Below are 25,466 nucleotides of genomic sequence, written 5' to 3'. Positions count from 1 at the left end.
AGCACTCCTGAGCAGAGCGACATGCCATCCTAGACATCCTGTAGTTCTCCATATTTGTTGGAAAGTCTGTGAAGAGCACCCCTGAGTTCTGTGGCCGGGCCTGGTCTCAGGTGTTCCGTGGAAGGTCCACTGTTTTTCTGTACTTGAGCCAGCCCATACAATGGCTGCAAAAAAAAAAAAAAAGAAAGAAAGAAAGAAAGAAAAGTCCCACCCCTTAGGAAGAAAGATCAATCCTCTGCACACAGCAGCAGCTATACAGAACGGGCAACCATGGAGCTGAGCCTTGGGGAAAATGAAGCCCTTAAAAATGCTGCCCCCTCCTGGGCTGGGCAAGCTGGCAGGGTTGGAAAGGACATGCCTGTCTCATCCAAGCCATTGATGTAGCATGCTCCATTGACCCTGACCCTGTTCAGTCTTCACAAGAGTCAGGGATGGTCTGCTCTGCTCGGTCCCCAAGTACCCCATCAGACATCCCAATAGATGGAATCACCCAGTTTATGTGATGGCTAGATGACATCAGGATGTGAGGCCACGGGATGGTGGGGACGCTGATGGCTGCTGGGGCAATGGCTTAGATGTCTCCTGTGTCCCCCATTTGTGCTACTGAGGGAAGAGTGGCAAGGTGATTTCCTGTTCCTCCTCATGTTGGGTTGTGAGTCCACCTGTGTGGGCCAGTGTGACATGATGGTGACTTGGGAACACTGTGACCTGCCACTAAGCACTGCTGTAGAGGCCTGGTGCAGTGGGTAAGCCTGCTCAGCAGTCATGCTTTGGGAGATGCTTCCCAAGGTTCCCTTATCACTCTAAGATTTATTCAGGGGTCTCAAGATCCAGAAAGCACTAAAACAGTGATTACCCCCTGCCCCCAAATCTTGGAAACAGCCTTCCTTCTGACTGAGCAGAACACAGGGACAACAGGACAGGCCAGTTCTGGATATTAAGCCACTGTTGCTGTCCCCAGTATACTGGGCACCAGAGTGAGGGCTGCCCTGCTCCACTGTGGTCTGTCCTCGGCAGGACAATGGCTTCCCAGTTCTGTCTCCAGGGGGCCAAGATGTGGGAAACAGCAGCATGGGGACCAGAGACTGAGAAGCAGCAGCCATTTGTATGTCAATGCTCATCCTTGTCTTGGCCTCATTAATTCAGCCAGACCTACTGCCCTTTAGGTTGGGACTAAGGCAGCCAAGGAGAAGCTCCGGCAATTCACCTGGTCCCTAAAGCCGTCAGAAAAGTCCAGGCCCATAGGGAGACCCTTACCCAGGCAACCACTGCCCCCATGTGGCCAACAGTCCCACAAAGCAAAACTACAACCCTTGACATCCATACACTCAGACAGGAAACAGCCTCCATCAGTTGTAAATATCTAGCCATTGCAGGGAATGGACCCAGCAGTGGCTAATGCAGAAACCCTGAGCAGGACCTGAGGTGGGGGTAGCCGGGGCTCTGACCTTCAGACTTCTCTGATGAGCCAGCCTGTAGGCTCTGAGAACTACCTGGGGGTCAGCAACCAGCCAGGACCACTATCCTGAGAGTGACAAGCCTCCCCTCCAGACCCAGGGCCCACTGCCCACAGGTTGAGACCCCAGCTATTCAGGGGGCAAGTGTGGGGCCTGCACCAGGCTCAGTAGCTCTCCTCAGCCCTTCAGGCAGAGCTAAGAAGGACGCAGGTATTCCTAATGTCCCCCAGGGTGGGTTTCCCTATCATCTGGTCTTGCAGAATAGGTATGGGTAAGACTTGTACATAAGTCCTGACAACCCTCTCCCTGGACTCCTCAGGTCATGCTGTCCAGCTAACCATGCTCCAGTCAGGTGACTTTATTTCTAAAAAAAAAAAGCTAAGGCTCTTTTCAGCCATGTGGTGAGGCAGCCAGCTGGCCAGTGAGGGAGGCAATGTGGGTCTGCCCAGCCAGGGCCGGAAGGTGAGGGCTCCCCAGGTGCTCCATCCTGGAGGTGGCTAGGAGAAGAAAGCCCCAGAGCAGCACACCAGACACCCCACCCTCCAGCCATAGGCTCCGAGTTCCATGTGAGTTCCCCTCCATGCTGGGATCTGTGGCTGGCACTGGAAGGGAGAGAGTCCAGGAAAGGTGGAAGGGTGGTGATGGCGGCCTAGAAACCTTTGTCTATGCTCAAGGTGCGGCGTGTGACGTGCTCCAGCTCCCCTGACACGTAGTCTGCCATGCTGATGCGGTAGTGTGCCAGCATCTTCAGCATCAGCCGTAGATTCAGCCACCACTGTTCCCGTGGCATGCGGTGCCTGAGTAGATCAAGGTTGGGTAGTTACAGACGCTGAATCCCCCAGTCCCTTAAACCACGAACACCTAGCTGTTATTGTGACCCGGTTGGTATATGGAGCACATCTGGGCGCCCCATTCCTTTGGCTGCTGCTGAGGTGGTGTCAGGTGCAAGAGCAGCAGGTTAATCAGCCTGCTCATTACAAACCTCCCCAGCCTGCCCTGTGTTGGCCTTAGAACACCCAGACAAGACCCCTGCTCTTTAAAGCTTGATGAGGACCCTGTCCAGGGACATTCTGGGCCTCCCAGGGTCCTCCCTTCTCCATGCAGTCCCAAAAGGACTTACTCAAAATCAGTATCTTTCTTGAGTTCCAAGACCGGACTGAAGGCCACCACCTTCTTCCGCAGGCCGATCACACAGGCTGAGTCCGGAGCATTGGCGAACACCCGCCCTATGGAGAAGGACATGTGTTGGGCAAGGCCAGGCCCCAGAGACCTTCAGAGGGCCAGACTGGGCCAGCACACCCCACCTACCTTTGCGATAGACATCACGCAGCTTCTCTGACATCCACAGCATGGCCTTCACCCCCAGTTTGGTCCCATAGTTCCGGTCGAAGGGGGTTGGAGCACCTCCCTGGAAACACAGGCGAGACCTCATCCCTGGAGCTCGCCAAGCCCCAAAGGAGACTAGACACAGGGGGTCCTAAGCCAGCACATGAGCCATGACTGTCTCCTCGTGTCCTTGCAGTAAGCACGACCACTTCGCCACTTCTGACCTCTTGTTATCCCAGCCTCTTCCTATAAGCTGGAGGGCCTCAAAGTGCATTCCAGAGGTCAGAAATGGCCCCTGCGCCTCAGGATCCATAGGCAGTAGCCCCACCCCAGGCCTCCTGAAAGCCACCATGAGGCAATAGGGTTTATTTAGTAGGTGAGGGACTAGGCAGAGAGGACATAGCCACAGGATGACAAGGGCTTGGGCCACCTCCCAGAAAATGAGGGCTCAGTCCAGGGCCCAAGTGCCAGGTTTGGGTCTCAGCCCCACAGTCTTCTCTCCATGAAGGAGTGATGGGAACATTCACCACCCGAGTGCTGGAGAATTAAACAGCTTGGCAAGCACCTTCTCGGGGCATGCACGAAGGATAGCCTCTCCCTCAATGGTCCTCGTAGGATCCCCAGGGAAGAAAATGGGGATGGAGACGGGAGCCCTGGCAAGTGAGTACTGCTGGGGCCGGGGAACCACCCTCAGAATAGTACCTGCTGCAGGTGGCCCAGCACGTTGGTCCTGCAGTCGAACACACCCTTGCCTTCCGAGGAGTACAGATTGTACAGGAACTCCGTGGTGTAATGCTCATGGCATTTCTCGTTTCTATGGAGACACACAAGGCGGTCGAGGCTGCCCCAAGTCTGGGCCCCCCAGGCCAGGCACAGGTAGAGTGGGATAGGTGAGGAGGGTGGCAGCTCCCAGGCCCTGTGCCCTCCCTGCCCAGCACCTGCAGCAGCCTCACCGGAGCACCAGGCCCCTCTGGATGTCGGTCTTCATCTTCTCTGTCATATGCTCCACATTGACCTGGGAAGAAGAGGTGAGTTAAGAGGTAAGAGAGAAAGCAGGGCAGGTGGGTGCCCAGCAGCCTCAGTAGGGGGGGCGAGGCACGGATGCTAAGACACCACACGACTTGAAGAAGGAGACTTGCTGTCCCTCATGAAGCGACTCCCATCCTGAGCCTTCTGCTTCTGTGTGTCTCAGGAGGGGCCCGTCAGATTCACAGGTAGCTGGAGAGCGCAAGATCGAGGCCAGGCTCACCTTTAAGTCGTGGATGTTGAAAGGGTCCTCAAAGACGTAGGCGGCATCGGCACCCACGGCAATGCCTGTCACAGTGGCTAGGTAGCCGCAGTAGCCCCCCATGGTCTCTACAATGAACACACGACGTTTCGTCCCCGAGGCTGACTGCTTGATGCGGTCACAGCTCTGGAGGGATCAAGGGGGCAGTCAGAGCCCAGCATGGCAGCTCACTACTATAATCCCAGTAGTCAGGAGGTTTAGGTAGAACTGCTACAAGTTCAAAGCCAGCCTGAGCTAGATAGTGAGTTTTAATCTAGCCTAGGCTACAGAATGAGACTCTTTCGTGAAAATAAATGGGCAGGGAGGACAGTCAGAATCTTCTATGTCCATTCTTCTCACCACCCATGGACCATGGGACACTGTTACACAGGATCACAAGGCAGCAACAATTGTACCCAGAACCAAGGGCTCCCACAATACCCATGACCGCTAGGGAGGACAGAGCCTGGGCCACCTCCCCTGGGTGTGCACAGATCCAGGGGCTCACCGTTGGGGGTGCCTGCCCCCCTGGAGGTACAGACCTATCATCCCATCGGCAGGGCCTGGGAGACCCACGAAGCAACCCACACGTGGGCTGCCAGCCCTCCCCAGGACACCTCACCTCCATTGTAGCATTGACAGCGGTGTCTGAGCCCAGGCTGAAGTCAGTGCCGGGCACATTGTTGCTGATGGTGGCTGGAATCACACACATGACAATACAGAGTTCCTCATAGCGCCCCCGTGCCTCTACCAGCTGCAGCACACCCTCGTAGGCCTGCGGGGCAGAAAGGGAAGGGAGGGGGTGGGATGAGGCAGGGTTCCACCAGGGCTAGGGAGCCATCAGGCCCTGCCCCTGTAGATGGCGGTGTCTGATACTGGGTTCGCACAATCTACTCTCACCCTAGAGCTTCCTCAAGACACTAGTCCTTCCAGAAAATCAGGATCCTAATGAGGACTGGGGGGGATCCAGCTGAGCTCCTAAGTTCAGAGCCACCCAAACGTTCATGTTTATCATTTGGCAAGGACTCACCAAGCACCAGGGCATGGTATCAGTGCACCTCGCAGACCTCGTTACTCCTCTGCCCTCTACCTCCTTTTTCAGGCCCTCTATTCTCCTCCTCCCTCTTGATTTCCTAGCACCAGACTAGCTGTACTCTAAGATACTCAGAAGGTTAAAAACCCCAGCCCAACCCTGCACTTGACAGTTCTGACCCTTTGGCTGCCCCAGCCCAAGGTCCATGTTTGAAGCCACACTTCCGGCCCCGGGGTACAGCAGCACCCACAGTGACCCAAGATGAGAAGCCTCACCTCAAAGCCACCAATAACCAGCAGGGCGTGAATGTTGTAGGTGCGGAGGTTCTCCACAATGGCCTCCATGTGGAGCTTGGGCAGCGTCCTGTGGTTGGAGATAGATCAGCCTAGAGAGGGGGCATGCAGCTCACAAAACAAGAGTGCATCTCACCTCAGAAATATGACTCGGCCTTTCCCAAAGCCAGAGATCAGTCACCTCAGTGAGGCTCCATGTGGGATAGAGATATGGGGGCCAGCATGTAAGAGGCCTGGGTGCTTACTCAACAACCTCACTGGGCATTGGCTAGCAACGGCCAAGCCTCTGCCTGACACTCTGGGTGTCCATTCTGGCTGAGGTGGTGACGGGAAGGGACACTTTCTCCAGCCTTTGAAGCTCCACAGGCTTGGACAGGACAACATCCCACCATCACACAAAGTGACCCTCTCACCCCATGCCAACTCTGTGGTGGGGGATCTTGAACCCATCATAAGACCACCAGGCCTTGAGATAAAAACCACAGCCACAAGCAGAAGGAATAGCCCATCTCTCAGGAGGGACACCTCCGCTCCGGCTGCCTTCCACCGAGTGTCCCCACACTGCAGGGCAGGCATGAGACACTGGGCAGCACCCTCTGCCTGGCTCACCCAGGAGTCCAAGGGGCTGGCCCTGGACTTCAGGACTAGTCACTATCTCTGTCCCATCAGCTAGGCTGTGCACCATCCAGCCACCAGCTACTCACCTCTTGGTCCCCAGCATTGAGCCACCTCGCCCCAGCCAGCCTGCCACATCATGCCAGCCCACTTCTTGCACCTGCCAGGAAGAACATGGCTTCAGGAAGGTAGCCCAAGGTCTCACCAGTGTGAATCCTCAGACAGGGGACAGAGACTCTGTCAGTGCTGGCCATCACTCCAAAGCAGGGGCCTGGGTCTCAGGGCCGATTAAGAGGACAGAGTCCCAGCCTAGCGGCGGTGGCACGTGCCTTTAATCCCAGCACTCGGGGGGCAGGGCCAGGCGGATCTCTGTGAGTTCGAGGCCAGCCTGGTCTACAGAGCGAGATCCAGGACAGGCACCAAAGACTACACTGAGAAACCCTGCCTCAAAAAAAAAAAAAAAAAAAAAAAAAAGAACAGAGTCCCAGTTTCCACTCCCAGGGCAGCCAGCCCCTCCCCATGGGCTATCACATTTCTTCACGTCCCTGAACAGGGCTGTTGTGTTGTGTTTACACATCCAACACCCTTCAGATCTTTGAATGTGAGTGGTTGAGCCCACAGCCCCAGCCACCGCCTGCATCGCCACGGCACCTACCTGACCCTTGGCCAGGCCTTCGAAACCATCATGCACAACGTACACTGTGTGTCCCTCGGAGATGCCGGTGCGCACCGCTGAGCGCACAGCGGCGTTCATGCCGGCGGCGGGGGCTCCCACATTCAGGATGGCCAGGGAGAAATTGGACTTCAGAAAAAAAAAGGAGCAGTGACAGAAATATAAGCCATGGGGCCAGATGGATCCCTAGCCAGCCCGAATGCTATCCGGCATGGGAGTAATATATCTGTCCTACTCATTCCAGAAAGACCAAATGAGAGAGAGAGTACAAGTCCTGCGTACATCACAAGGTCACCTGGCATGCTAAGTGGACACCGCCTGATGGCAGGCTCACAGGCACAGCCTGATAGGCTGGGTAAACAGCTGCTTCAAAGGCCTCAGGCAGCGGCCATCCTCAGACAGAGGTGGTATAGCCATGGGGGGAGGGGTCACCCAGTCTTACAGCAGCTGACGTTGTACCAAGAACAGGAGCACTAGCTTTGGTGCTATGTTGATATAAAGTGATATATCTATAAGCTGTACGATCCAGTGTGCCAGCTCAGAGTATCTGAGCGGGGCCCTGTCCTGGTCCCTGGAGTAGCAGGAACCAGCCCTTCCGTTGCTCTTGCTCTGGAGATACCTTTCCCAGGGTCTCAGCTGTCCCCATAGCTCAATGCACTGTCACCTTCCACCAAGTCCCATCAGGGCCACGTTCTTCGACAGTCCTTGAGAAGCACTAGACTGGGCCCTTGTGGCCACAAAGCAAAGCTGAGGCCAGTCCTCAGGGCACGGCTAAGACCTCGGGCAGGAAGGAGGAGTTGTGGCCAGCCACACCCAAGCCCCAAACTTGGAGCTCAGCTCTCCATGAGGCAGCAGTGAGGCAGGAGGAAGCGGAAAATGGCAGAACCATTGCAGCCATGAGCCCTGCCCTCCTCTTTACCTTCTCCTTAGAGATCTTCTGGTGGGCAAGGAGCTTGTAGATTTTCCAGTTGTTCTCGAAGCTCCTAGAAAGAAAGAAGATGGTGAAGCTCACAGCCCCACCTCACCCCTGCAGCCACAGATAGCCGTGAATTCAGGGAGGCGGAGTGACGGCCGTTCAAAAGCCAGAGCAGGGCATGAGCACACAGGACTCTGAAGCTCAGTGCATTCTCAACACGGGGCCAGAACTCAGATCCTAAGGAGCCAGACCCCACTCGGTCAGCTTGTCTTGTGGCTACATCCCACACAAACATCTTCAACAGACACCTGAGATCCAACAGGACACAAGGGTGTGTCCCTCATGTGACAAAGCCCATGGCCTGGGCATCCAGCCAGAATATTAGTCAGGCCTACAGGGCCAGGTGCCTGTAGGAGGTGGCACCCCATGCCACCAAGGACTAGAGTCCACATTCCCGCTGGCCCTCCCTGTCCTTCAGTAGGGCAATCCAAAGCTGGCCGTGACCTCTGTCCATCCTGCAGTACCACTACCCCCCCCCCACGCGCACCTTATAGGTCCCTCCCTGGCACGGGCAGCCCCACACCTCACAGTTGGCATTGGCATCACAGGGGCTACCTCCCCTCAGCTCCTATAACAGTGGGTACTAGCACAGAGTGCCAAGGGGAGCGGGGCCCAGGGCCTGCAGAGCACTGTCAGCAAATGCCGGTCCATGCTCACCCCTTTCTCCCCACTGCCCTAAAGGCTGGCTACCCTTACATGCCACGGAGCTGGATGGCCTCGTCGAACCTCTTCTCATCCATGGCCTTCTGAACCTCCTTTGTCTTAAAGAAAAAAAGGGAGCCAGGTTGTCAAGGAGGCCTCACAGACACAGCCTGCTGGCCTCAAGAAGGGACTCTTAGCCAACACCTTCGTGTCCTAAGCCCAGTCAGTTTTCAGGAGGCCCAAGAGGCCCACCCGGCCCAGACATGAGTCCTCCTTTATCTAGGGACAAATCAGCCCTGTGCTTCACATGTTTCACTGTGTCTCAAACCCCTCAGAGCCTGGCCAGAGCCTTGGGAATGGGAGGGCCCCCACCCCATCTCTCAGACACATAACAATACCTGAAGCAGGGCCTGGGCTGAAATGAGTAGATTTCCTAAGGAGGTCAGGACCAAGCCTCCCTCCTGCCCCCAGCATTCCTAGCATACCCTGTCTACCCCCAGCCACCGAGCACCCTCACCACCACCACCACACCTGAGTCAAAGCCAGCTCTCCTTGCCTAGCCTCACAGCCCTTTTGCCCTCAACTGTACTCCATCCTAGCATTCCTGCTCTGGCTACCCTCATGACCCCCACACACACCTGCCAGAGCCGTACCCAGGAATTCCACCCTTTTCCCTCCCACCCTAATCCCAAATACCCAGTCACCTACCCAATGCCACGGCCCCCAGGAAGCTGAGACCTTGCTCTCCCAGCTCCCTTGTCCACCTCCAAACCTCCCTCTGGCCAGCTTCTCCCGGCTTTCCAAAGCCCGGAAGCCCCTTCCTCTCCTACAGCAACCCTTGTGCCCCACCCAGAAGCCGAGGACCTAGAGGAAGCTAGGACAGCGGCACTCACCACTTGCACGCACTCCATGAGAGGCAGCCGCACAGACTGATTCCCGGAGAGGCTGACCACACAGGCCGGTGTGTCGGGCGTGGCCTCCAGCAAGGCCATCACAGCCTCCATGCCCATCTTGCTGCTCTGCACATGAGAGAGGACAGCGTGGCTCAGGCTGGTACAGCCCAACCCACGGCACCCAAGTGCACTCAGTCGCCACCCACCGCTCTGCAAACCAACACAGCCCCTCTGCAGATGCACACACGCCAGCTTCCTAAGCCTCCTCCACGCTGGTCCAGGCTCAGATCATGGTGCCTTGGCATGATCAACAGTCAAAATGGCCAGTCAGGCCCCGTTTCCCATCAGAGTCCCCACAGCCCGGCTAGTGGGCCTGGTGAGGACTTGCTCAGGGTCTCTGGGACTGAAAGTGGCAGGGAAGGACGACAGCCAGGGCCCCAGGGCTCCTTCCACAACACTCTTCTTGGAGCCTCACAGGTCACCCTCTCCTGATATAGAGGAGTGATAAACATGGGCTGACAGGCTGGGACACCTAAAACGCTAAGAACTGTGCTACAGGAGACGGACCACAGCTGTAAGTTCTGGCACAGCAGAGAGAACAGACAGACAGACGAAAATGAAGGACTCATGGAAGATCTGCTCCTCGAGCAGGTGTCCCCTGGCATCACCCAGGAGACATTTGGGCTCAGAAAGAACTGGCATAAAAAAGCTGGCACTCTGGTGACAGCCACACTATAGTGAGCTGTCCCTTTGTCCTCTGCCTCTGCCTAGGCAGCTTGCACTCCCACCAGCATCCAGGGCATTGGCTGGGCATGGTGATCTCAGGACATTTTAGATCTTGGTGGGGTGGTATTAGCCTTGTGTCCAAGTCTCAGACTCCCCTGGCCTCTTTATAGACTTAAGTTTCATGTAGGGTGGAGGAGAGGCCTAAATGAGCCAGTGAGGCCCCTTCCATGGGTCTGTGTCCAGTTCTTTCATAGGGCCAAGGGAGATGGCACACTGGAGTTCTTGGCTCAGCAAAGTGGATGTGGTGTTACACAGAAGCCAAGCCAACACCATCTGGTCTCACATCTACATAGTCCTGTCTGTCAGGCGGCCTCTGGTCCGGCTCTTCATATACTACCAGCCCTCACATACAGATCTTTGACATGCATGGGCCTTCATGGCCAAGAACCTGTTTCCTTTTGGCTCAGACATGATGTGTATTCTGTAGTGGTCTCAGAAGGGATCTGGGGCAGCTGAGAGACAGCCAGCCCAGTCCCTCAGTGCACACACACACACACACACACACACACACACACACACACACAGACAGACACACACACACACACACACACACACACACACACACACACACACACAGAGACAATGTCCCTGCAGAAGCTTATAAACATACCAGGACTCGGTCAAAGGCTGAGGGCGTCCCTCCTCGCTGCACATGGCCCAGCACGGTCACTCGTGTGTCAAAGCCCAGCCTCTGAACCACCAGCTATGTGTCAAAAGAGTAGAGGATAAGTGAGGCAGTGTAGTGCACGCCTTTGATCCCAGCACTCAGGAGGTGGAAGCAGGCGGATCTCTGTGAGTTCAAGGCCAGCCTGGTCTACAGAGCGAGTTCCAGGACAGCCAGGGCTACATGGAGAAACCCTGCCTTGGGGGGAGAAAAGAACAGAGGGTCTGTAGGCTCCTGCATTAGCTGCTGCCCAGCAGTCCGTAGGCCCAGTCTCCGTGGTCCACCCCTGTAGCCTTAAGAAACATGGTATAGCATTTGAGTGTGGAGTTCATGTGAGTGTGAATGAATATGTAAAGATCGTGTGACCATGTGAGTGTGCATCGAGGGTCCATGTGTGCATTCATAGGGCAGCATCTTTGTGCACACAGGACTGGTTATGTTTCATGTCCTTGCAGCCCTGGCTAGTCAACACTGAACATAGTCTCTGGCCCCTCTGCTCAGTGTCCACTGGACCCCAGTGGTTCTGGGGGCCTAGGTACAGTGAGAACAGCAAATAGGTTAGAGTCCCAGCACAGAATCAGAAGACATGGGGACACAGTCACTGGCAGAGGGGGTGGGGGCAAAGGCAGGGGCACCAGGTGGGGGCTGTGTTTCCCTGAGGGATGCCCACCACCACCAGAGGCTAGAGGAAGGCTCTTCAGTCCCAGGTATTAGTTTTGTTTCACTTTGTTTAGTTTTGAGATAAAATTTCATTGTGAAGCCAAGGCTGGCCTAGGATCTGTACGGATGCCAGGCTGGCACAGAACTCACATTCCTTCTGCCTCATGGGATTACAGGTGTGCAACACATCTGGCAAATCCACACTGGTGCAGGTGGTGAGTCTGGAGTGGAGGATGGGCACTCCATCACTTGGGGAGCCCATAGAACTAAGACCTAACATTGGGGTACCGAGGGGCCCAGCCAGACACTGAATGGAGTCAGGACCCAAGGGTTGGGGCTCATATGGAGGGACAATGCTTTGGACCAGACCTGAGTCCTCAGCTTCTCTGGAGACCCCAGCCAGCCACCCCACAATTGACAGTGTCAGGATGAGGAAGCATCTCCCAGTGCCAACTTCAGCCCAGGGAGGGGCCAACCCAGGACCAGCAGGACCTATCTGCAGGAGACACAGCTGGAGCCAGGGGTCTGGAAAGAACCTGTCTTGCCCTGAGAGGCTGCTGTACTCACATCCTTCACGTAGCTGGATGAGATGGGCTTCCCATGCCGGTCAATGGCACCCTCTGCGATGATGATGATGTTTAGTCGCCATCCACGGCTCCGAGTCTGTCAGAGACACTGGGCTCACTCTCCTGCCATGGACCGCTCACGCCATGTGGCCATTAGGGACAACAAGCCTCGCTGAGGTCTAGGACACTGTATCTACAACCCACTTGAGCAAGGACAGTACCTTTCCCCACCTCTCAAAGAGGAAAAGGGATCTGGCGTGCATGGGAGTGCTGAGGGCAGCCAACCAGGACCACGTTGTCCTCACGGGGTGCAGGAAGCAATAGGCTAAGGAGTACTAGGGATGAGCGGGTACTGGGTAGGGTGTCTGCAGGAGGCAGACCAGAAATAGCCATTCCTGCAGGCAGCTAACCAGGGACCTTCAGGTCCCATCTCAGGCTGTTTCTGCATCCTTCAATGGGGGACCCTTCCAATGCCAACCAATAGCCAGGGGTTCTAATACACTCTCTACCCCGGAACTAATGGGAGGGCTACAGTTAGCACACACATAAGACGGAACAACAGCTCTCCCTAGGTGTGTGTCATAGGCTAATCTAACCATCACAGAGCACTCTCCCTCCTTGGCTTTTCCCTTCAGTGATCCGACAGACAGACAGACAGACCTTCATGAGGTTTGCTGTGTGATACGCAAGTCTACAAAGGCTGCAGTGACACCCAGAGCCTCAGTAAGGACAGGCTGGGAGCAGCTCATGAGACAGTCTCGTTACACAGTCAAGGCTGGTCAAGAATTCGGATGGAGACCAGGATGGCAGAGAACTCTTGCTCCTCCTGCGTCAGGAAGCTGGAAGCAGCTTGTGAGTGGCCTGGGTGTTCGCAGAGGGCATTAGCTTCACAGAGGAGGCGACTCTGGCGAGGAACCAGACCTCCAGGCCAAGGTTGCAGGTCGAGTGTAATAGCCAGGCTCCGCCCCTGCCTTGAGCGTGAGCAATGGACAAGGAAGGAGACACCTGCCTCTCCAGGAAAAACACTGAGGCTCACAGAAGCCCTGGGACACAGGGTTTACTGCTGCTTGTTCAGAGAAGAATTGCCAGGACCATCGTGTTACAAGAAAGCATCGGCAAAGGTCAGTTGGGAAAAGTTTGGCAAGACAAATGGTGGGGAGAAATTGCTGTGAAGATTTTCTCCTCTGGGGAAGAATATATACCTTACACAGGCAGCTGAGAACCAGGCATGCTCAGGCCCCACCTGGCCTGCAGCCTCTATCCAGGGGCAACGAGGCCTTGACCACTTCGTTCCATTTCCATCCTGCCTGTAGCTTCAGCTGAGAAGGTTCTAGAAACCCAGGAAGCTCTACTGCCTAGATAGGATGCAGAGCCACAAGGAGGTGGTACTACCTTCCCTGGGGACAGGGACCTCTGGCTCTGCCTTGGGCCTGGTCACATGGGTCTGCCTCTCCTTCAAAACACAGGCTTCCCAGGATAGAGAAACTGTGTGTGTGTGTGTGTGTGTGTGTGTGTGTGTGTGTGTATGTATGTGTGTGTATGTGTATATATGTGTGTATGTGTATGTATATGTGTGTATGTGTATGTATATGTATATGTGTGTGTATATGTATATGTATGTGTATGTATGTGTATGTGTGTATGTGTATGTATACATGAGTGTGTAAGAGTATACCCGCTCATGCCAGAGTCACCTCAGCTTCATCTAAAGAGCTATGTACCAGATAGCCTGCTCCAGACCCAGGGACCAGCCACCTTCCCCAGCTCTTTTAGAGGGGCCTCTCCTACCAGACACCCCATTTCTCTTGTTTCCAGGGGCCCCCAGTTAGGGCCTGGTATATACCACCCACAGACACTTATTTCCTCGATTAGAACCCACCACCCTCAGGGAAGCACAGATCTGGTAAACGAGTAGCTAGCCCCCAGGCCCCTCACCTACCCTTTGGGCCTTTACAGGGTTACTGCTCTTACAGGGTCACTGCTCTGGGCCCTGGTGTAAGAGGCTACCTCTCAGAGGCTGAGATCTAGTGCCAGCACTCCAGGAAACAAATTTGCCATGCTTCCTGCACTGGCCACAGAGATGAACCCAGACAGTGGCCTGAACATCTCTGTCCACTCTCTCTGCCCACAATGGGTAGGACCACAGGTGTGTCCAGCGGGCAGCACTATGGACCTCACATCGGCACATGTAACAGTCAGCAGTGTAGCCCCCCCACAGGCACATCCATCCATCAGTGCTATGCCCTTCCCACACGCACATTCAGAGGTCAGCACCATGACCCTCCCAGCTCCCCAGAGGGTGCCGGCAGTTGCTGCTGAACCAGTGAGTGAATGAACGGGGTTCCAGGGGCACCTGCCTCTTAGATCCTCAAGTGGTTGAAGTAGAAATCCCTGCTGGCCACTCACCTCGCCCAGTCTCTCACACATGAAGTTCTCCCAGCCATCCTCGGGGGGTGCTTCAGGGATAAACAGCCAATCAGCCCCTGAGGCCAGCGCAGACACCAGCGCCAGGTATCTGGAGGAATAAAGGGGACAAGCCTGCTCAGGACCTTCTCCCTGTCTCTCTCCCTGATGCCCGCAAGGGCTGCTTCATACTCGTAAATGACTGGTGGGTGCCAGACACTATGTGTCCCTACCCGACTGTCCCCCGCAGCCCCCGGTGCCCCACCTCTCCCTGATGACTAAGACAGTCCTCCTCACCCGCAGTGACGTCCCATCACCTCCAGCACAAAGGTCCTCTGGTGGCTGTGAAGATGAAGGGGGTGGAGATATCAGTGCCAGGGCTTGTAGGCCACACATCTTAATCCACCAGACTGCAAGAGGACAGGGGTGCTGCCCAAGGACAGTGCCCATCTCCTCATGCCCAGGGCTACCTGCTCCCTGGATGAGAAAACACCCACCATTATTCAAGACAGTTCTCAACCATCTTCTGTTTTTGTTTGAGACAAGGTTTCTCTGTGTAGCTTTGGAGCCTGTCACGGAACTCGCTCTGTAGCCCAGGCTGGCCTCGAACTCACAGAGACCCGCCTGCCTCTGCCTCCCAAGTGCTGGGATTAAAGGTGTGCGCCACCACCATCTGGGTAGTTCTCAACCATCTTGAGAGCTTGGTACTAATCCAAACCTGGTGATCTGTGGTTGGGAGCCCAAGAACCCCCTTCAGGGGCACCACCAGCCTGCAATGCAGTAAGCCTCTGATGGCTGGGGTGCAATGCCCATGTCCCACTGACACCTGGAAGGTTGGAAGCTGACCCCAGCATCTCCTTCGGCAGAAGGCACTAGCCTAGAAGCCAACAGTTGATCATACAGCTATAGAGTCCACCGGCTACCGGCTGCTGTGGCAGCCCGCATAAGGCCAACTTCACTACCCCGAGGGGACAGAGACTCCCAAGTCAGCCTAGTTAGCATGGGACCCCACTTGCCTCTGGGCAGTGGTGGTAATGGCATCGATGACCTCCATAATGCGATGCAGGGCCGAGTCTGTGCCGATGGTCATGTCGGTGCCGCAAAAGTCATTATCGATGGAGCCCACCAGCCCTGCAATGCTCAGGTGCGCATGGTTCTGAGCTGTGGACTCTGAGATCTTACCTACGCCAAAGAACCAAAGGCTTGGTGAGGGCCACGACCTGGCCAACTGCTTCGGCCACCATAGCTTTTTCTCTCTCGTTCACCATCAATAAGAAGGGGTATACCTCAGCAGGGCTCCGGGCCTAGCTCAGCCCTTCTCAAATGCCTCATCAGCCAGTAGGGAGCCTCCAGGGGACCACGGAGGCACTATGCTCCAGGTTTCCCACAGGAGGCACAGAATGGCTGAGATGTCACCTTCCAAGCAGCAACCTTGGGACTTCAAGTCTAATGTCACCTAAACCATAGCTACACCTCTGCATGTGTGTGTCCCACATCAGACTCTCAGGAATCAGTTACAAGCAAGGCCATCATGCAGCGTGTGCACACACACGCGCGTGTGGGGATGGGGGGTGGGAGGGTGGGAGGGGTAGGGAGGTGGGGGGGTGGGGATATGCTATCCTGGAACACGGGGCACCACCTGTGACCTCAAGGAGCTTGGGCTCATGCTGACCTCACCACCTGCAGACCACCCCACATCAGAAGCTGTCCTGGAGGAGACGACTTCCAGGCATTTCCAGAGCCAGCTCTGCACAGACCCACCTTCCTTCACCAGCTCCTCCAGGAGGCTGCCCCACTCATTGCGGAAGATGTTGGCACCCGTGAGGCTGCCGTCTCCACCAATGACACACAGGTTGGTGATGCCGTGTTGGAGTAGATTGTAGGCTGCTGCCCGGCGTCCTTCTCTCGTAGTGAAGGCCTTGCAGCGGGCACTGCCAATAATGGTGCCGCCCTGCATGGAAGAGGCAGGAGCCTTTAGGTGGGGTGGCAGAAGATGCCACTGCTGGATGAGGTGGACCCCACAGAATTAGAGCGGGAAGTCTCTAGAACCTTGTGTGGTTTCCCCCGACTCTCTGGCCTTTCTCGTTGAGTCCAAAGCCTTGGGCTTGGGAGTTCTCACAAGTCTTAGAATGAGAAAGCACACACACACACACACACACACACACACACACACACACACACACACACAAACACACCACCCACCAGCCAGAAGAGAACCATCTCTGTCTCCACCCACAGCCTCCCTGGTCTAGACTACAGCCTCTTGGTGTGTGTGCCTCTGTCTGTCTGTCATGTGACATGTCTCTATGTGTCTGTGCACCCAGGAGATCTCTGTGCCTGAGTGTCTCCATGTGTGTGCACACCCACACACGCTCACACACTGCCGGGGTGGGGAAGGAGCCATCTGACTTAGAGCCTTACCAGCTGGATGATGTTGGAAACACTGAGCCAGTTGGCTGGCTTGATGTTCTCACCTCCTTCCACAAGGCCCTCGTAGCCCTGAAAGCAAAGACGGACGGATGAGACACCAGCCCAACTGTAGCCAGCAACACTGTGCTCACCGGCAGGAGCTTGCTCAGGGGCCCGGCTGCAAGCGCTCCTATGCAGGCCCAGCAGCCTGTGCGGGACTCCGAGCATGCTCTACACGCCCAGGAGTTTGTTTCACAGAGGAAAACACGCAGTGCATGCTTGTGGTGCCAGCACTCACCTGAGGACTGTCCCCAAGCTGAGCTCATGACATTGCACCCAAACCAGAGGGACAAGGCCAGGACCCCGAAGCCCCTAGGGAAGCCCAATGTCCTTCAGAAGAGATCTGCCCAGAGTGAGTGGTGGAAATGACCTGGCTGTGGTCTGAGGGGACTCTAAGTACTTCCCACTATGTGACAACATAGTGTGACACCCTCCCCTACCCATGGATATATTTAACTAACACCTAGTTTCAAAGGCAGAAGTCAGGGTGCCAGGGACACACACTACACAAGTCTCCCCACGGGAACACGCGTGCATTTTGGGTGGGAAAGCCCATACCTAAGGGAGAATAGTCCCATAGATGTGTGGGCAACCACAGAAGACAATGTCCCATGTGTCCCCAGGTACTTGTGGCCAATTCTTCACCCCAGAGCAAAGGGGTAGAAGTACAGGGCAGTGCACCCCACAGTACTAGACAGTACCTATCTTTCATCCTGGAGGTTATGGACTGGACACTCGTGGGGATTCAGCATGGCTTCTTTGCTGACCTCTGCTGTTGCTCATCAGACAGCAAGTACCAAGCAACTCTACCACACAGTAGATCTGTCTGTGGGTTTTATACACGATGAACATGGGATATGGGTGTTTTGCAAATGGGTAAGACAAGATGGACGGCCTCTATCATGCAGCTCCAAACTCCTCAGAGGGCACCACTGGCCTTCCAGCACCAGGGAAAAGTGGGCATGCCATGCTTGGCCCGGGATGTCCAGCTCAGCTCTGGGCTGTGCTCCTCCCTAGCCAAGTGGTAAGGCCCCAGAGAGTGGTCAGTGAACACCACAGTGAAGGGTCGGCTCAGGCCACGGCAGCCGCACAAGCAGCTCTGCCTTCACCCCTGGAATCTAACCAGAAGGTTCTCGGGAGCCACAGGTGGACGAGGAACCCCAGTCTGAGGAGTAAGTAGCTTTTCCTAGTTCAAGCCAGGCCAACTGTACCTCCTCTGGGCACTCAAGATCTCTAGCCATGAAAGGAAAAGTAGGACCATTAATGTGCAAGTCAGAAGACTTCAGACACCACTAATAAAACAAAATCACCTACTAAGTGTCAAGGATTCCCGAAAAGACGCTGTATGTGCAGAGACCGATTGGTTAGAGCTGCAGGGATGTGGACTGTTGCTGGTCCAGAGACTAATCACCGTATCGGGCTTTGCCCATCCCAGTGTCAGAACTAACATCCTGCGTCTAGTAGATAAAAACCTTTTAGAATCTATTAGCTTAGCAGACCATTAGCTTCCACTGACCCAAAAGCTAAGACCGTCATCAGAGAGTACCTGAGCCACGGAGAAAAGCTTCCCTGATATGCTGGACCCGTCTCTCTGATGTCCCCACCAACGTATTTTAAACATGCCTTGATTTATGACCTTCTTTGTTCTGTAAAACAGTTCATGAAACTGTTTCCACATTGGAACATGGGATTTGGGGTAGTTTAAATCTGTGTTTCCAGGTCATGACCCCTAAATTTAGCTTTTTTTTTTTTTTTAATCAACAGGATTCAAAACATGTCTGTTGCCTATGAATGTCTCAAAGATGTCAAGGACAGCCGATCAACGGCTCACTTAGGGCCAGGATGCTCTATAGCCCTGAGCTCCCAACACTCCCCTCTCATGCCTAACCTCAAACAATATCCCTCATGAACCTCACAGCTTTGTTGAAAGAAGAACACTATTCCACCTTTATACCTTGTGTCTCTCACCCTCAGCACCGTGACTTGGAAGGGCCCACACAGCCACTGTATTTAAAAAAAAAAAAAAAAAAAAAAAAGAGCCCTTGAGAAGTCCTCATCCATCCTCTCCCATGCTCTTGGGGGTGCTTTGTTATGTATAAAATGTCTCTTTATGCCAGGTGGTGGTGGCGCACGCCTTCAATCCCAGCATTCGGGAGGCAGAGGCAGGCAGATCTCTATGAGTTCGAGGCCAGCCTGGGCTACAGAGTGCGTTCCAGGAAAGGCGTCAAAGCTACACAGAGAAATCCTGTCTTGAAAAACCAAAAATAAATGAATGAATGAATGAATGAATGAATGAATAGGAAGTCTCTTTATAACCCCACCTGCTTCACACTGGCTCTCTCTGAAATCCCTCAGTGGTGTCTGTGTGGAGGTCTCTGAGGAGGAAGGCACTCTGCAGGGCCCTGCAGTAGATGGAGAGGAGCATCCTCTCTGTCCTTCCCTCTCTAGTGCCGCTGAACACCATAAAGTCCAGGCACCTCCTCCTCTGGGACTCCAAGCCCAAAGGTCCAAGAGAACAAAGCAGTCTCCACTTACTTGCAGTCATTAGAAGACAGCACCCACATGGACACATAGGAGAACTCATATTCCCTTTTATATTTATTTATTTATTTGGCTCTGTAGATCAGGCTGGTCTCTTAACTCAGAGATTCCCCGCCTCTGGAGCTTGAGTGCGGAGTTTAAAGGCACACATCACCCGCACCTGGCCCTCTGTATTCCCTCTTAACAGGAGAGGATAGGATGCTGAGGACAGAGGCCTTACATATGGCTTGAACCTGGCTCTCCCCATTTGGAGGTCCTCTACAGCTACATCTGCCAGGCTCCTGTGCCTCAGATCTCTGAGACTCCACGGCAGGGTTTGCAGGGGTCCCCCGTCATCCAAGCCTGAAGCCTGCGCTCAGAGAGAGCTGCCTGTGTCTTCTACACTGGGGGCCCCCACTCTCTCTCCCTCACCCACATCTGTAGAGCAGAAGCCTGGGTATGGCCCTGCCATAACCTGGGGCCAGGGCAAGGGACAAGGACACACCCAGGGGTGAGAGGGAGGGCAGAGGCCCTCCGAAGAGGCAGAGCTGGGGTTGGACACATTGTGTATAAGAAGCAAAAACAAGATAACCACAAGATATTATAAGGGAATTCGGGAGCCTGTGGGAGAAAAAAGACAAGACACCCAGGGAGTGGGTGGGGAGACTCACAGACTGCTGTGCCCACCTGAAGTAACATCAGGGAGCCCCTCACTGCCACCTGGCCTCCTACAGGCCACAATGACAGAACAAACCAGGACAGACAATGTGGCCCTGGGGGAGGGGGGCCCTCTGTCCCTAGGGCTCTAGACTGACAAAGACCTGAAGAGATGGATATTGTTCCTGGCCAACAAGAGACAAAGCAGGGCTGGCTTAGGTAGGGCCTGGACCCTCCCCCACTGGTCCTGTCCTGGCTGGTCTCCTGGTGACCTTCCTTCCATCATCTAGGCCTCCAGGACTGAACAATGCCCAGTGGTGACTATGGGACAAGTATCAGCGGGCACCAAACCCATAATATGTCTCACTCTATAGATGCCTTTGCTGTGGGATGTATGGCAAATGTGTTGCTAATTAATCAATAAAACACTGATTAGCCGTTGGCTAGGCAGGAAGTGTAGGCGGGGCAAGGAGGAGAATAAAGCTGGGAAGTGGAAGGCTGAGTCAGAGAGACACTGCCAGCCGCCACGATGACAAACAGTATGTGAAGATGCCGGTAAGCCATGAGCCACATGGCAAAGTATAGATTAATGGAAATGGATTAATTTAAGCTGTAAGAACAGTTAGCAAGAAGCCTGCCATGGCCATACAGTTTGTAAGCAATATAAGTCTCTGTGTTTACTTGGTCGGGTTTGAGCGGCTGTGGGACTGGTGGGTGAGAGAGATTTGCCTTGACTGTGGGCCAGGCAGGAAAACACTAGCTACATGCCTTGGCTCGACCCCCTTCCCCCAGACAATATACATCCCGTTAGTCCAGGCCCAGGTGACCAGAACAGAAAAATGTATTCCTTGTAGGTTATCTCAGCATAGGCTACCGCCACCACACCCCCGCCACATCACCACACGCGGCTTACCTCGTAGATGAGGAAGACTTTGGCCCCCACATATATGCCCATACGGGTCACCGCCCTGACAGCAGCATTCATACCTGTGAGGGAGTCGGGACATGCCATCAGTCCAGGCAGGGAGAACTGGATATTCCCAAGGCACCCCCATCCCAGTGGGCTCAGAGCCAGGAAATTAGAGTCTGGCATTAAACTACTCCCCGGAACACTTAGAAAGAGGTGGAGGAGAGTAGCAGCTGCTTTTGAGTGGCCTGGCTTCCTGCCTAGTCTCTGGCCTCTGCTGCCCTAACCATGGCAATAGGAAGGCCCTGGACTTGGTCAGCAGAGACCTCATTCTTGCAGGCCACAGAATCAGGTGCTAACCACGGGGCCTAGGCATGAAATATGGGGACAGTGGAGCAAAGAGAATGGAGTCCAGACCTCTGTCACAGACTAACATAGTCTATGGGAAGGAAGGTGACATGGACACTAAAGACCTTGTTACCGCCTCTGGCCATACCCCACCCCCTGGGCCTCAGTGCCAAGCACAAAGGGTCACACGATGTACCTAGCTGAGAGGGTGCCTTCCCCCTGTCCTCCAACCCCAGACTGGAAATGCTGGTTCTGCTCTGCCTCACACCTTCCCAGGACCCACAGCAGGAAAGAGCATTGGTCCCGGAAGTAGCAAATGCCTCCCATCCCCTAAGCAGATGGAAGTATTATTGCTGAGACTGATGTGGGAGGGAGCCGGGAACATCCCACACACCCAGAGAGCCGAGCACCAAAGCCTAGGAAGTCTGAGGCGCCCACAGCAGAGGCTGGGTATAGGCTGCTGGCTCCCCCTGCTCGCACGTGAGTGGGAATGATAAGGGAGATCAGCTTAGTCAGTCCACAGCGGCCACCACCATGCCTCCTTAGCCCAGCGGAGGGGGTCCTGGGCCCTGGTAGGTAGAATAGAAGGCCCAACATCTGGGATGGAGTTTGGAGATGTCAGAGGCCAGGGACCCAGGGTCCAGCCCCTGGTAACCTGTAGCTCCAGGGGAAGGCCAGTCTCAGGGGAAGACTATCTCATCAGGCTGCTGGGTGCAGGGGACAGCACAGGACTATGTTACATAACAGATACAGTGTAAATGACTTCAAGACACTGTCAAAGAAAACCTACATTGAGCCCTCGAAACCACACAGGTGCCAAACCAAGCATCCATGGAGACTGCCTTTCATGTTGGAACGTGGCCCTTGCGACGGGACCTGGGAGAGCAGATGCCCCTAAGGACCACAAGGAAGCTGCTTTTGCAAAAGGTTCCTATTACTGGTTTTTATTCATTCATTCATTCATTTTATTTATGTGCTTATTTATTTTTGAAGCAGAGTTTCTCTGTGTAGCCTTGGCTGTCCTGGAACTCAAGAGATCCTCCTGCTTCTGCCTCCCAAGTGCTGAGATTAAAGGTGTGCACCCACCATAGCCCAGCCAGTTCCTATTATTGTTGAACCACTCTGAAGAGTGCCAATCACTGTGCTGAGGGCCTGGGAGTCTGTGGTTGGAGGACAGGGAAACCACTAAGCTTGGTGCACCCAATGACCCTTTGTGCTATGCACTGAGGCCCAGGGGGCAGGGTATGGCCCGAGGGGACAGCATGATCTAGGGCGCCTATGTCACCTTCCTATTCTAGATTGTGGCAGAGGTCCGGGCCCCACCTTCTGTGTTCCACTGTCCCCACAATTCATTTTATAGCCCAAGCTAGCCCAGAACTCATAGCAAATCCTCCTGCCACAGCCTCCCAATTACTGGGATTACAGGCCCGAGGCACCACACCCAACTAAAAGGCCTTTTCAACTGCCCTTTCATTTGCTTTTCCTTCTCAAAATAAACTGGGCAAAGACCAGGCCCAGTCAAAGAGCCCTCAGCAGAGGGCGGGCAATTGTCCGTCCTCTGGCATTCATAGTGCCCTGTGCAGAGCCAAAGCCTGGTTATGCATTTGCTGCAAAACTGAACCTCAGAGACAAAACCTCTGGGAAAACAAGGTGTTTTACGGGTACCAAGAGACGATCCTGGGCCTTCCAGAGTATGACTTCTAAGCTAACAGGCCTGTGTCCATTCCCACACCCAGCAGTGCAGGCAGTTCACAACACAAACAGGAAATGAGTGTCTACACCGACCACAGGGAAGGCAGAGCCCCTGAGTTGTTTAGGTACAGGGAAGGAGCTGGAAGAGATGGCCAGAGAACTGAAACGCCTAGGCTGGGAATGTGACCAAGGCCAGCCAGGCTGGTGTGTTGGTGCTGTAGTTTGGTTGATAGGTTTTGTTTCAGTTTTTTTTTTTTTTCTACCTGTATTTACTTTTAAAGACATTACTCTGGTCACACAGACGTTGATGAAGACAACAGCCCTCCTCAGCTCCCTACCACGACTCTTGGCCCACAGGAAGGGAGAGACTTGGGCCTGAAAAGGATTGGTGCCTGGCTAGGAGGAAAAAAGAAACCTTTTCCTAGGCCAAAGGCAGTGCTTGGGTCAGGCCAAAGGAGCTGGTCACATCTCTAGCCAGGCCAGGACTCCGGGTCTGGGCCCAGGTGGCCTCCACTAGTGAGGAGGCCTGGCGTTCACATGTTCAATGCATGCAGATGGGGCTCTGGGGGAGCACACCTCGAGGTTGTTAGCCAGCGCCACAGAGGGCTCATGAGGGCACTGAGGGCACACAGAAGGCACGAGGGACCCAGCAGCTGACTAGCCTAGGGAACACACCCACAGGCAGCTTCCGGAATTTAGGCAACAGACGGCGCCACTTTTGCCGTGACGCCAGCTGCTGCTGCCGCTTGCCCACTGATACTGGCCCTACCCAGAGAGGACTCCGTGAAGCCTGTAGAGAACATGCCCTGGGGCCCAGGTGAAAATGTAAACAGGTTCTACCTACCCTCACCTACCCAGGAAGGGCCTCCTGCCTCTAGGCCCTCCACCAGCCTCCAAAAGTACATGTCTGTTACCCTGGTGGCCCTGGCCTGGCAGCTTCCTCAGGACGGCAGCAGGAACTTCACACCCACAGAGACCATTCAATATTACCATCCCTCAGACACTGGAGCCTCCCTTGCTCAGACAGGAGCCTGGAGTGGACAGCATATGGCTGCCAGAGCCAGGAGCCCGGCAAATGAGATTCAGGGCCTCTCTTGTGGTCCCTACGATGGATGATTCTTCCTCAGGTAGCCGGCCCAATCTCGGTCCCACCATTGAGCTATATTCTCTTGAAGAAGGGTATGCTGACTGACAACCATGGCCAGGACCAGGGGACTCAGCAGGGATCTGAGATTTCCAACAGGCCAGGAGTCAGGTGACCTTTTCTGCCTTCCTGGGCTTGCAACCACGCTTGTAAAAGATGTGTCCATCATCTTCATTATCCCTACCCCTCTCTTAGGTAAGGCCTGGGTGGTCAGGACCCTGTACTGAGGGGTGTGTGTCTATTTGCGTTTCCTGAACTCTCTGGAAGGAAAGGGCCAAGGCCCGCTGCAGGGCTCAGGGAAGCTAAGTCCCTCCAAGCCCCATGTGTCTTCCTCGGCCTCTCTTTCCCCTGAGGGTCAACTGGATGGTACCGCTCTTCAGCTGTGCCCAACTGGAGCTAGAGGCTATGGATTTCTGCAATCAGCACGAAACCAGGCCACCAAGTGAGGGGCCGAGAGGAGGCAGTTCCTCCCAAGCTAGGCGGTTCTCTAGCCTTACCAAGCCAGGCGGGCGGTGTGTGGACCCTGAGCAAAAAACCACGTGGTGCTTGCCCTGTTACAGGAGTGAGAACGGGACTTCGCTAGGAAATACCCACAAAGTGCCCCCGCCCCCGAAATCCCGCTCCATGTACTCTGTTCTCCACCTAGGCCTCCAGCCAAGGGACAGGAAACAGCCCAGGCGAAGGCTTGTGGGCAAGCCTGCCCTACCCTCACCCCACCCAGGGCAGACAGAGTGGGAATCAGAGGCTGCATGGGGAGAGTACAGGGTCTCTGGTCCTTTCAAATTCCTGGGCTGTAGGATTTGGCCAGGACCGTCTCGGTGAGGTCCTAACACGTGTGACCCAGAAAGGAGAAGCGGAGTGCCCTAGGTCTGCGTGCTGAGCGGACACACCCCCAAGCCGGGCGGACTTAGGAAGCGCGAGGGCGGGGCGTGCCAAGGCCCGTGGCCTGCAGCACGTACGCTAGTGACCCGGGGGGCGGAGTCTAGGGACAGGGACCTGGAGCCGCGTTGCCCCCGAAGGAGACTGGCTGTACTCGTATCCCCAGATCCCAGGGCGAGGGACGGCGATCGAGCCGAAGGAGCCCGACGACAGGCAGAAACCCTGTCCATCCATAAACACGCCTTCGCGCCCCATCACCTTGCGCATCGCCGCCGCTGGTCAGCACTCCGATGGCCTTGCCAGCCCCCGACATCCGCAACTTCTCCAGGTCCACGGTGGCCATGGTGGCAGCGGAGATGGGGAGCCCGAGCTCCTCTGCCGGGCTCTGCGTTCTGCGCGGCTGTTGCCCGTCCCCGCCCTTGGCCGCCGCCAGTGCGCCCGGTTCGTCCCGCCCCGCTTCGGCTCCGCCCCCAGTGCAACGCTTGACTGGCAGACTCCGGGACCTAGTCGCCCCTCTGGTGGCTGCCGGAGAGAATGAAGCGCCAGAGCGCTCAGAAGGGCGGAGCGCACTCCAGTCTCCAGGTAGCAGTTCACGA

At 55.1% G+C, this 25,466-nt stretch overlaps 1 protein-coding gene across 1 annotated transcript; it reads right to left on the bottom strand.

Annotated features, from left to right (window-relative positions):
- Positions 1–1,800: 1,800 nt before the first annotated feature.
- Pfkl (phosphofructokinase, liver type) lies at positions 1,801–25,466 on the bottom strand. Its single transcript, XM_059281636.1, has 22 exons — positions 25,129–25,466; positions 20,814–20,887; positions 16,676–16,753; positions 16,016–16,205; positions 15,271–15,436; positions 14,552–14,596; positions 14,258–14,366; positions 11,853–11,948; positions 10,572–10,664; positions 9,176–9,301; positions 8,337–8,401; positions 7,584–7,647; positions 6,647–6,793; positions 6,081–6,151; positions 5,359–5,446; positions 4,673–4,825; positions 4,033–4,197; positions 3,737–3,798; positions 3,486–3,597; positions 2,766–2,865; positions 2,578–2,683; positions 1,801–2,254 (listed from the first exon to the last, which is right to left on the bottom strand). The coding sequence occupies exons 1-22, from the start codon at positions 25,211–25,213 to the stop codon at positions 2,107–2,109; spliced, it is 2,343 nt and encodes a 780-aa protein (XP_059137619.1). The 5' UTR covers positions 25,214–25,466; the 3' UTR covers positions 1,801–2,106.

Source organism: Peromyscus eremicus, chromosome 16_21, assembly GCF_949786415.1.
Source record: "Peromyscus eremicus chromosome 16_21, PerEre_H2_v1, whole genome shotgun sequence".
NCBI lineage: Eukaryota > Metazoa > Chordata > Mammalia > Rodentia > Cricetidae > Peromyscus > Peromyscus eremicus.
Note: the sequence above shows the minus strand (reverse complement) of the source record. Positions and strands in the feature narration are given on the sequence as shown.